Source organism: Drosophila albomicans, chromosome 3 (assembly GCF_009650485.2).
Source record: "Drosophila albomicans strain 15112-1751.03 chromosome 3, ASM965048v2, whole genome shotgun sequence".
Classification (NCBI taxonomy): domain Eukaryota; kingdom Metazoa; phylum Arthropoda; class Insecta; order Diptera; family Drosophilidae; genus Drosophila; species Drosophila albomicans.
Window position 1 is genome coordinate 17411889 of NC_047629.2, and position 12371 is coordinate 17424259.

General features: G+C 39.9%; 5 protein-coding genes across 5 annotated transcripts; 3 read left to right on the plus strand and 2 right to left on the minus strand.

The window, feature by feature from the left end:
* Positions 1 to 2734: 2734 nt before the first annotated feature.
* On the plus strand, positions 2735 to 4453 carry LOC117570691 (SH3 domain-containing protein Dlish). The gene is made up of 3 exons (XM_034252493.2): positions 2735 to 2919; positions 2993 to 3107; positions 3169 to 4453. The coding sequence occupies exons 1-3, from the start codon at positions 2874 to 2876 to the stop codon at positions 4163 to 4165; spliced, it is 1158 nt and encodes a 385-aa protein (XP_034108384.1). The 5' UTR covers positions 2735 to 2873; the 3' UTR covers positions 4166 to 4453.
* LOC117570690 (uncharacterized) lies at positions 4209 to 6290 on the minus strand. The gene is made up of 3 exons (XM_034252492.2): positions 5052 to 6290; positions 4852 to 4988; positions 4209 to 4612 (listed from the first exon to the last, which is right to left on the minus strand). Exons 1-3 carry the CDS (start codon positions 6081 to 6083, stop codon positions 4552 to 4554), a joined length of 1230 nt encoding a protein of 409 aa, XP_034108383.1. The 5' UTR covers positions 6084 to 6290; the 3' UTR covers positions 4209 to 4551.
* Positions 6291 to 6539: 249 nt separating this feature from the next.
* Positions 6540 to 8684, minus strand: LOC117570692 (serine protease inhibitor 42Dd). Its single transcript, XM_034252494.2, has 2 exons — positions 7683 to 8684; positions 6540 to 6919 (listed from the first exon to the last, which is right to left on the minus strand). The coding sequence occupies exons 1-2, from the start codon at positions 8538 to 8540 to the stop codon at positions 6647 to 6649; spliced, it is 1131 nt and encodes a 376-aa protein (XP_034108385.1). The 5' UTR covers positions 8541 to 8684; the 3' UTR covers positions 6540 to 6646.
* A 698-nt stretch (positions 8685 to 9382) lies between these two features.
* On the plus strand, positions 9383 to 11206 carry LOC117570687 (venom serine carboxypeptidase-like). Its single transcript, XM_034252488.2, has 2 exons — positions 9383 to 9550; positions 9623 to 11206. Exon 2 carries the CDS (start codon positions 9637 to 9639, stop codon positions 11083 to 11085), a length of 1449 nt encoding a protein of 482 aa, XP_034108379.1. The 5' UTR covers positions 9383 to 9550; positions 9623 to 9636; the 3' UTR covers positions 11086 to 11206.
* A 558-nt stretch (positions 11207 to 11764) lies between these two features.
* On the plus strand, positions 11765 to 12317 carry LOC117570693 (p53 and DNA damage-regulated protein 1). The gene is made up of 2 exons (XM_034252496.2): positions 11765 to 12045; positions 12099 to 12317. The coding sequence occupies exons 1-2, from the start codon at positions 11820 to 11822 to the stop codon at positions 12263 to 12265; spliced, it is 393 nt and encodes a 130-aa protein (XP_034108387.1). The 5' UTR covers positions 11765 to 11819; the 3' UTR covers positions 12266 to 12317.
* Positions 12318 to 12371: the final 54 nt, after the last annotated feature.

A 12371-nucleotide genomic window follows, 5' to 3' on the forward strand; every position in this document is an offset into this window, starting at 1 on the left:
TTACTTCAGCATCGTAACATTACATACATTTTTAGAAAACATTCATCAATTTGAAATTCGAAATAGGTTTAAAATCTAATAATTTTTATTTTAGGAAAAATTTTATATTTTTAAGTATTTATGTATAGAAATTTTTATTAAACAAATACTATAAAAATGTTTATTGATAATACTTCTAGCTATCATGCTGGCAATGTTTAGATTTGCATATATTTTATAGCACTGATTATTGTTTAGTATACCGAGTCTTTATTGAAAATCTAAAAAACCTAAAAACTAAATTTTAAACTTTCATTAAAATTGTACTAAAAATAATTTGAGGTTAGGAAAAATTAATAAATTGGAATTGTTTACCAAATTATTTATTATTAAACATAATGTGTAGCAATTATATAGGCTATTACTTAATAGAGAGAGTTTTTTAAGTCATTATTAAAAAAAAACACACATTTGAAAACATTGAAAACGTTCGTCAAAATATAACTGACTAAGTTTTGATAAATAAATTGGGATTATTTACAAAACTTGAATGCAAATCTTTTAAATAAAATATTGATAATTTTCATATATTTGAAAATATTATAAATCATTATTGGAAAATCGATATCATCTAAAAAGAACATTTAAAATTGAAATTAAAATTCACAAATAATTCAAATTTATAAAAAATTTATAAATTGTGTGTTACTTAAAAAATCTATTATTATACAAATCTTAAAAATAAAGTGTGAAGCAATTCTTAATTAATTAATTATTAATTATTTTCAGATATTTTGAAATATTAACTTTTGCCTTGGAAAATCTATATCATCTAAAATAAAAATTTTAAATTTCAATTAAAATTTAGCAAAAAGTTCAAAGTTGGAAAAAATTGATAAATTATGTTTACTTAAGAAATCGATTATTATTATGCATATCTCATAAAAAATATGTTGGAATTCTTTATTGATAAAATGTATAAAGAACCAGAATATTTAATTCTTGCTTAATAGAGAGAGTCTTTATGAATCATTACTGAAAATGTAGAGCACATAAAAGTTAATTTATAGAGGTTACACATTTTGGGAATGTTCGTCAAAATTGAGCTGTCAAATAGTTTTTTTTTTTTCTTTGTCGGCCGTTGCATCGGGAAATTGAAATGCCATTCATGAAAATTGAAAGCACCGCAAATCGATTTACGACTATTGCTCACACTATATACTATACACAGTATGTAGATATGAGGTGAATTTCCGATGAAATGGATGTGAATGACGTGAATGTTCACGTCGTGTAGATGTTGTAACTTTAGAATTCATGGGAAATGGTAATGCCGCTGACAGTTTTATTACAGCACCTTGAGTGAAACCCAATCCCAGGATGACACGAGTCCATTATGAGTTATGCAAGAGACAACCAAACCAAACAACTGCAAGGGCTCGATTCTAGCTAAGAGCCATAAATAAATATGCGTGACTCCAAAAATAACTGACCCACTTAAGCAGTCGCGTTCTAGCTTGATGTTTCCCTGTCTCAAACTGGTTCAACTGTGTCTGCTCCTTGCTTGAATTGAGGCAGTGGCAGTGGCAACATCAGCAGCAGGAGCAACAGCAACAGCATCTGTGTGGTCCAACATCAACCCCATCTTCATTGTGTGATTTTTAGTGAATGGTTTCCACGTGTGAAGCAAGAGCGCAGACGCCTTTCTATCGATTCTCCTCTCGTCGCTTGGGGAAGAGAAGCGCTCTCAGTTTTTATGCTTGGGATAGGGCATGGGAATTAATGGTGGCTACTTTTATTTTGGGGTGGCGATGGGCTGATGAGCTGGAACAGCGGGATGTAAAATCAACTGCGTAGTAAGCAAAAGTCAACAGCGAGACGAGTGCGAGACAAAGTGTTCATTTAGGGGGTGGCATGAACATGGCATGCCCAATACATATATACATATATATTATATATAATCGCCAGCTGCAACACTCAAATGGTAATGCGCAGTTTCTTTTTTTTTTTTGGCAATGAAAACGAACTCGTTTAGAGGACTTTTGGGGAGGACTGGGATAAGGAATGGACTGATGTGTAGGTCAGTTTGTTAGTTGTGTGTACTTTATACTTTCGCTTTGTTTGCCCATCCCTTCGACATTCCTGGGAAGTGCAACAATAATCGAAAATGGCATGCAAACAGCATTATCCTTGGCACCAAAATAGTACATTGCCCGTTTTAAATGGGATGCTGTTGCAAGTACAAGTACAAATACAAGTAAGAGATGAACACATGAACAACCTTGAAACTCTCTTTTGTCCTGCACAAAAGTCAACGATGCGTCAGCTAATTTCCTGACTTTCTTTGCTTGTTCTGTTTGTTGGCAATTTCTCGACGGAAATGTGGCGAACTAAGCGGAAGGTGTGCCTAAGTTATTCTGGATCCATATCAAGATTATTACAGCAGTTTAGTAATTACTTAAACTGTTGACTAACGGGCAATTGCAATGAACCTGCCTCAAGGTGTGCGCTCTTGGAAGGTCTCTAATTACTATTTAATATGTACCTCTAATTATTATTAATATTAACATAAATATGATGCGCAATTCAAATATTACTTTCCAATACTTACACGCTTGATGGCACAGCGATACGTAGCAATAAATTAAAAACAAGTAGCAATGACAAAATACCAACAAATCAAAACACAGCAAATATCTGTTTTGAAGCGCTCTCGATTAATTGTGGCGGCCGGTCAATAACGATTACAGCTCGATAGATGAGCAGTTAATCGAACTCACCTGCAAATGCATTTTCCAATGAGAATATAAACACAACACAAAAAACTACAAATTGTTTATTAAAAAGTGCATTACATTGTTAATTGTAAATAAGAGTAGTTAAAAATTACTAAAATGGCATTTTTGTGTCCAGTGCGCATGCGTCGCGATAAAAAGAAAGGTGCGCATGTGCAACATCAAGTGTACAGAGAACAAAAGAGTTGAACAACGAACTTGTTTTTTTTCCTCCTCAGCCACAAATGCCAACATCGAGCGAGATCTGGCGCCTGTGGGCATGGGACGCATTACAGGCTCCTCCAGCATAGAAACTCTAGTGCGCGTGGGCATTGAAAAGGAACATGGATTGAGGCAAGTAAAATAATGTTTTATAATTATTACAGTAATAATTATAATAATATATTGTAAACAGTCCCGATTCCAAAATGGTTGTGCTGCATGACTTTACGCCCTGCGTGGATGACGAACTGGAAGTGAAGCGTGGCCAACTGGTTAACATATTATATCGCGAAAACGATTGGGTTTATGTCATTGGGCAGGATTCACGCCAAGAGGGTTTCATACCCTTCTCCTACTGTGCCCCGTACAACACACAGCTGGCGGAGTTGGCCATCAAAAAGAAACTGCCACGCGAGCAGTGTCCCGAGCAGCCACACGATGAGAATCAACCATTGCTGGCTGGTGGTGTTGGTGTCGACAATAAACTGGATGTGCTCTGCGATGAACCAATCACAGTGGTTGCCACTGCACCAGGCACAAATCTGGAGAACAATCTGCTGGTTGCCGAGTGCACGGTATTCATTAAGGAGCCATCGGGTCGGTGCATTGTGCTCTACACATTTATTGCACGCGATGAGAACGATTTGTCGGTGGAACGTGGCGAATTTGTCACCGTGCTGAATCGTGAAGATCCCGATTGGTTTTGGATCATGCGCAGCGATGGTCAGGAAGGCTTCGTGCCAGCCAATTTCATCTATCCCGCCGACAGTGTGCGTGTGCTGCAGCAGCAGAAGGCAACGCCAGCAGCAGCGCCTTTAAACGAAAGCAACATGCAACATCATGCCACACTAACAGGTGGCGGCCTCAATGCCATGGAGAGTATATTGCAGCAACAGGCTGGACAACAGGCACAGCAACAACAACAGCAGCAGCAGCAGCAACAACAACAGCAGCAACAACTTGGCATTGGCACCGATGATTTGCGTTATCATGGCACAGAGTTGGTGATGCTCTATGATTACAAGGCGCAGGCTCCCGATGATCTTTCCGTGCGTCGTGGTGATTGGATCTATGCGGATCTGAACAATCAAACAGTCGATGGTTGGCTGTGGGCATATGCACCTAAGACCCGCAAATATGGCTTCATACCCAAGGCCTATGCACGTCCGCCAGCGATGACGAGTCTTTGAACGTGATTCATGTGCTTGCGATAAGATTTTTAGTGCGTAATCCTATTATTAATTGTAGACTTTATTATTTTGTAAATTGTATTGTGCTAATTGCTAAATATCTGACGAGTAAAATCTCGCTTTCATATATGTATATATAAAAAATATTTGTATCTCTTTTGGGCTTATTATCGACTGAATACTAAAGCACTGTTGTAAATGAGCCTTTTTGCTAGCGCCTGATATGTTGTTGTTTGCTTGTTGTTAGTTCTATCTTTCATTGTTGGAGATATATGTATGTGATATGCGCTTTGTGTGCGAGTGCGTAGAGTTATGCTCAGCATAATATTGTACACACACGCACTTTTGTAGAATTCTTGTGGTTTGTAGCTCCGTCCTGCTGTCAACTATTTTAGCGAAGTGCTGTCATTTGCCGAGGAGCAGTGTGAGCAATTCAGGTTGATATTTCTGCAAAACCACAGAGAAAAACAAATATGTAATGAGATGTCTTAAATTTAGTACTATCGGTAATAAACGATTGTTTGTAAACGACAGTAAAGAAGTAATCTATGGGAATTTAAAATGGTTGAGAAGAGTTTTAATTGATTATTGAACAAAATTTACAATTGATTGCGAACTCAGGAAACTTTTAAAGAAACGTTCATTTACTATCGATAGTAACAATCACATAAACTACTTATACTCACTTCAAATCCTCACGCAGTTGCTCCTTCTCGATCATTTCCTCGCGCAGCTTCTGCTGCAAACCAAGTATGAGATCGTTCTTGCTCTGTATTTGCAGCTTCAAATGGGCTATAGTCTCCTCCTGAGCCTCAAATATTGCCTGGAAAGACATAACAGAACATATAGAAATACCATTCCAACTTTCAATTAATGTGCTACATACACGACACTCCTCCATGGATTCGGAGTACGAAGGCGGCTCGTCCAGGCAAAAGAACTCGCGCACCAATTTCGATTTACGCAACTGTTCCTTCATCATGATGGAATTGACAAACATTTGCAGTCCCTGCACACGATTGTCCAGGAATACAGCATTGAAATTGTCACCAAAGAGCTTCTTGCGTGGCAGCATTAAGTTGAGATGTGGAAACGCCTGCTTCAGCTTGCCATTGAGACGTACAAAATCCGTGTAGCGTCTCATCACCAGCCAACAGTCATTGGTATCTGGATTCTCCACGCGCAACTTATACACGGTGAAGCGAGCACGCTCCTCCATCACCTCATAGCCAATGATGGGCACACGCAGCGGCGCATTGGGATCAACAGGTGCTGCGCCGCCGCCCAGCGACATCTGGCTAGCGAACATGGAGCTAGAGCGTCGCCTGGAGTAGGCTCCAGGTCCACTTGCCTGACTGTAGCCCATGCTGCATTCGCTCATGCGACGTGGCGTGCTGCCGTCCTCCGAATCCAGATGATGATCACCAGATAGGTCGCGATGCGAACGCGCTCCGCTCAGCATTTTGATGTTATTATTCCTGATTGTTGTCGTCGTCGTTGTTGGTTCGTAGCTATGCGAACTAATGCTCTGCAGACACACCTCGGATTTGGCGTTGGCTGCCGTAAGCGTGCGTATCGTTTTGCCAGCCAGGGCTACAGTGCTAACATCACCCTGCGACTTGCTACGCAACAGGTTGTCAGCCCTGAAGTTGCCCCGTTGGAGTTGGAATTGCGTTAAATCCGGATTGGAATGTGTGACACGACCCAGTAGCTTGCGTTGACGTATTAGCTTCTGTGTGCTGCTGCTGCTGCTGATGGTAGACAAAGACTTTACCAATGACTGGCGGGGTGACGGTGACGGAGCTGTTAACGTTATGCTTGGCGTCGTGTTGTTGGCCTTCTTGAAGAGTGTTGTTTTCGAGCTATTGTTTGATGTTGATGGTGTGTTGTCCCGTTTGCGGAGTGCACGCAGTGACATTGCTTTAATCTATATTCCTTCTCATTGCCACATGACTGTTTATTGTTCAGCCCGCATTCTCTATTTATATATATATATATATATATTGCGTTTATATATATGTCGACAAATTGTTTTCTTTTTGCAAACTAGAGGTGGAGACTCATCGATTATACCAGCGAATTATCGATGCTTTTACAATTTCTTAAAACATCGATGTTTTTGCACCCAAAAATTTTATTTAAACTTGTTAAAAATTGAGATTTTGTATTTAAAAGAGTTATGTTAAAACAGTTTTATTTAATAATTGTATCTATGTAAAATTTTGAAGCCAACAAAATGTACTCCCGATAATTTGCCACTGTCTACACTTCCCTCGAAATTTCGATAAATTTTCAGGGGGCCTATAAAGAGGCGCGTTGATTTAAAATCGATTTCTTTGCAGTGCTGCCCATAAACAGAAAAAACAACTGCAAATTATGGTGCGTCGTATATACGTTATTTATTCAATAAAAAATGCGTTAAATAAAAGAAAATGCTTTTCAAAATTAAAAAATTTAACAAATAAATGAGTGAGTGCGTGTTTAAGCATCTGGTGCATTAACAAAAGCACCAGCGAACAGAATGTTCTTCTTGTTCCAGATCACGTAGAGGAAGGGACGATCCGCTTGGAACTGCAGTGGGAAAGTCATCATGCGCGTCATCATGATCATGCCAGTGGCAGCCGCTGCCTCGGTGCCCTCCTCATTGACCTCAATTGTGGCTTTGTGCAGCACCTTCGAGACGAACACACCCTCGGGTGATTCCAGCAGGTTGTTGAATTCCGCGCCCTCGTCAAACATTTTTGAGATGCCGAGCTAGCAGGTAAAAGAAAAGAAAATGGTTAGGTGTGCTCGACTTCGGCATACTCTAAAAAATATAAACTTAAAATATGAACTGAGTTTCATTAAATTTTATGGCATTGTGTGCTTTATGGCAATTTTTGTGGGTGCTCAACTTTAGCACCCTAGTTTAAATAATAAATAGTAATAATCAAAGGAACATTGATAGCTTTTGTATTCTTCAACATCTAACTGTTTAATTAAACAGACAGCAATGGCTATTTAAAGAAAATAATCATTTATAGAGATTGCAGAGGTGTTTTAACTCGTTTGCTATAAATTTCCAATTGCCACCAAGTTGAAATACACACTTCAACATTAACAATAAACAATTGTTTGCATATACATATTTTAAAAATAAACAATGATTTAACAATGTTATTGATGAGGTCACTCGACTGAAAAGCTAAAGAGGATGTACTCGATAAGATATTAGCATTGTAAGCAAAGCAGTTATGTAGATAAGTCACCACAAGTGACTTTATATTTTGTTATATAACTGCGGCTACTGATACATGATCTGAAGCACGACGCCGAAACCGCACAGTGATGAACTGCATCGAATATTTACGATACTCGACGCTTTATCAAACAGAACGTCGACAGCGATAAGCCACCGAAATAGTTGCTACACTAAAATGAAAGTACTTTCGTACCTTCGCGATAACAACCTAATAAATACTTCTTTGCAACGTAGTTTAAAGATAGCGACGTGTCAATAAATGGAAATGGAACTCACCTGTTTCAGCTTATCGGCCAGTTCGATGGAGTAATCCACCTTAAATTTGGGGAACTTCACATGCACTTCCTCCACGACCAGTTTATCAGCCAAATCCACCAAATTGACGCTCTTCAGCTTCTCGGCGAGATCCTTAAGACCCTCACGCTCCTGAGGCAACAGCACAAACATCGAGAGATCGGAATCCTTGTAGGGCATGTCAATGGCAGTGCAGCCCAGATCATCAAAGAAGCCATAGCCGAATTTGGCCTTCTGATTCATGTATGGCACCTTAACGGTCTCCTCGGCACCAACCCAGAAGTCATCCTCCTCGGTGCGCTCCTCGAGGAACTTGTTCGCCCAGCTGCCCTTGAAGTGCAGCGCATTCAAGAGGACCAAACGTGTGTTGTCACTGAAGGCATCGGGCGTCACTAGCTCGGTAATCTTACCCTCTGTCTTGGCATTAACCCAAGCATTGATAGATTGAGCTGCTGCATCGCTGAGCGCAAAGTTAATGGACTCTGCCTCAGAGTTATACTGCTCCTTGATGGACTGCTCATAGTCGGCCTTCAGTTGTTTGCCCTGCTGCACGTACAGTTTGTTGGCAATCTTAAGCAGGTTACTGTTGCGGTATTTTTCCAGCACAAACTGGAAGGTTTGCGCCACCTCTGGTGGGAAATTGGAAACGAAACGCAATCCTGTAGCGATTTCATCGGCAGTCTCGCCTTGGGCACCGGCAAAGGCCAAAGCGATGCACGTCTGGATGGAGAAGGGCGAGAAGACGATGTTCTTGCTGACGCCGCCAGCTGAGAGCAGCTGGAACAGCTCGGTGGTGAAGGTGGCGCCGCCACGCGCAAATTCCAAATTGAAATCGAACATTGCGATAATAATAACAATTAATTACTGGGCGTTGAGAGAGCTGGCGCGTCCAATACTTTCGGCTGCCTACACTGGAATGCCTTAAATTCCGTTTTGGGGCCACAACAAAAGCGAAAGCAGCGTAATTCCATTTTGGCGTCGCTGTCGCCGCTGCTGCTCGATATGACTCATTATCTGTTAGCCGGCAATTGAAGGTGACAGCATTGTTGAGCGGCTCTCTGCTCGATAATAATAGTTTGGCTGATACATGTTAATCTTGTAGTTGTCACAGTTACTTAATATTGTTGGGTAAATTACCCAAAGCAAGCGCTTATCTATTTGGAATTTCTTTTCATTTTGTTGCAAATCGGATTCATTTTAATTCTTGCAACGTGACCAAAATCTGCAAATATTGGTATATATTTTTAAAAATATACCAAAATATAACAGCTCTACAACGATAACGTATTTACACGTTTAAAGACGTTACAGTTTCTATTTTAAATTTAAATCAAAAAACGTTTACTAAGCATAATAAAACAATAAAAATTTGTAGTAAATTAAGGACCAAATAATAATATTTGCAAATATGTACAGACATAGTAGTATAGTGATATAAATATTTAAATTGTGTATTTTTAAAAAGGTGACTAGTTGAATTTAATTATTGTGAGTAAAAATTTGAATTAGAATTATAAATTTTAATATATCTTATAAAAAGCTGTAAGTACTTTTAATATTACAACAGCCATGTAACTATTAAATACCCGTCAGGTGAATTTTAAATTTGAATGTGAGCAAGTATTTTTAGTATCAAAGCAGTGACTGTCACATATAAATAAATACTAAATACCATCTGGTATTTTGAGCTACAGCCAACGGCCACATAAAACTCATTTTAAAACGCACTTGTTGTTGTCGGCACAGATTGATTGCAACATCATTTATTTATTTCGCCGGCTCAGAGTAGTTTTTGCTGCCGCAAGCAAAAGTTGATAAAGTGCAGCAATCGCATATATTGCAAAGAAAGGGTAAGTGTGAATCATATTGCCAGATAACAGATTATCATGCAAATAAATTAAATAAAAAAAAACGCCCCACAGCTGCAACTGAGACAATGAAAAGCGCAAATCATTGTGCGGTTTTAATTATAGCAGCCGCTGTCTGCATAGTTAACATCGCTGTCGCTGCTGATAAACCCTATAGACGGAGCTTTGTCAACCCGTATCCACGCTTCAAGTTCTACGACGATGACGTTGATCCCGGCAAGCCGCTCTTCCTCACGCCCCTCATCGCCAACAAATCGGTGCCCATGGAGCAGGTGCAATCGTTGGCTCGTGTCACGGGATCGCAATTCCATGGCGTTGAAAGTTATGCTGGATATTTGACCGTTGATAAGGCCTACAACTCGAACATGTTCTTCTGGTATTTCCCCTCGGAAACCGATCCCGACTATGCACCCGTTGTCCTGTGGCTGCAAGGAGGACCAGGCGCTTCTTCGCTCTTCGGCCTGCTCACCGAGAATGGTCCACTGGAGCTAGATGGCCAGGGCAAACTGCAGAAGCGCAACTACACATGGAGCAAGACCCACAATTTGATCTACATTGATAATCCTGTGGGCACTGGCTTCAGTTTTACCGACAATGAGAAAGGATATGCGACCAATGAACGCGATGTCGGACGCAATCTGCACGAGGCCATGATGCAGCTTTACGAGCTGTTTGGCTGGAGCAATTCCTCGGGCTTTTGGGTCACCGGTGAATCCTATGCCGGCAAATATGTGCCAGCTTTGGCTCATCACATTCACAAGGTGCAGAATGCTATAGACACTCGCGTCTATATTCCGCTCAAGGGCGTGGCCATTGGCAATGGGCTGTCGGATCCACTGCATCAGCTGAAGTATGGCGACTATTTGTATCAGCTGGGATTGATTGACGACAACGGGTTGCTGCAGTTCCATGCGGCCGAACAGAAGGGCGCTGAATGCATTGAGAAGCGAGATATGGATTGCGCTTTTGATGTCTTCGATTCGCTCATCAATGGCGACATGACAAATGGTTCCCTTTTCAGCAATTTGACTGGTTACAATTGGTACTACAATTATCTGAACACGCATCCTGACCCGGGTGATGCCAAGTTGGGTGAATTCCTGCAATCGGGCGCCACACGTCGTGCCATTCATGTGGGCAAGCAGCCCTTCCATGACTTGGACAAGGAGAACAAAGTTGAGGAGCATTTGAAGAAGGATGTAATGGACACGGTTGCTCCATGGATTGCTGAACTGCTCAACTTCTATACCGTTTGCATCTATAGCGGACAACTCGATATCATTGTCGCATATCCATTGACTCGCAACTATCTGAAGCAATTGAAATTCCCTGGCTCCGAGCAATATAAGGTGGCTCCTCGAGAAATATGGCGTGTCGATGGTGAAGTCGCTGGTTATGTGAAGCACGCCAGGCATTTGGTGGAGATTATGGTTCGCAATGCTGGCCACATGGCGCCACATGATCAGCCCAAGTGGCTGTACAACATGATCAATCATCTGACTCATTACAAGCATTAAATGAGCATCAGCTTTTTACTATTTCAGCTCAAATAAGCTTTAAATATTAGCAAGTACTTGATTTTAAATGACATTCTTAATTTCGATTATAAACTTTAAATAAATTGGATGTTAAAGAGTTTTTAAATTTTGATAATATATGGGTAATTCTCTGGTAAATGTCGCGTGCGACCAGCTTTTCAGTGACAAAAAAAAACATAAACTAAAACGATTTTAAAAACAAGTGAAGGTTATTCTTAAAGCTTTGGATTAGCACTATTTTTAGAGCTAAGATTGATTTTAGGAACTTGTTCTGTTTTACGATAAAATTTATAAATTTGTTCATTTTTTGGTTTTGCGTACGAATTTTTTAATTTTTGCAATTATCAGAACAGAAAACAAAATAGAAACAAAAATCGAAAACCATTCTTAGCTCTAATTAAAGTACTAATCTAGAGCTATCAAAATAACCTTTTTTTATTTTTAAAATTGTTTCCGGTTATGTTTTTTTTTGTCACTGAAAAGCTGGTCGCACGCGACATCCCTCAGAGAATTACATATATGTAATTTAAAAAAAAAATATATTAAGAAAACTTTCAAATCTCGCGCGCTCATTGTTTGGCTGAAAAAGGTGGCCAGATTTGCAAGCAAACGCTCAGCTGTTTGTGTTGACAGAGACATGTTGCACTTTATGCGACGCTGGTCACCCTAACACTTTGTTTATATTTCATTGCAATTGGCTGCAAACCACGAACATGACAGAAGCAGTTAGAAGCGTTGATATTATATCTCAGACGGAGGAGTTGGCCGACAAGATCTTGGCCAACAAACAGGAGCTGACTGTAATGGACAAGAGGCGTCAGGAGAATCGAGAAGCTTTGCGTGTAATTGAAAAGTCTGATGAGCCAAAAGTTTGGATTACCGTGGGCAGCATGCTTGTGAAGATGAAGAGAACACAAGCCATTGAACTAATTAAAAAAGGTAAGCACAGCTCACTGTGCAGACTTCTGCTAATATACAATTGTGTTTTACAGATCAGCAGCAAATCGAACAACAAATCAATTTGATTTATTCGGAGCAAAAGATTTTGGTTAACAAGCACCGCGACGTGGAATTCAAATCACCATTTTCTGGGACAAATTTGAAGCCTTTGGATCGTAAGGAATTTAGTGCACTAAAGGCGAATTTACCCATGCTTTAAGTAATACTCAAACCAGTTTAAATTTAGCTAACAATAAAACATTTTAATCATATGTTTACTTGGGCGCCTATTTCAATGTTTTCCAACACCTATTATGGCAACTTAC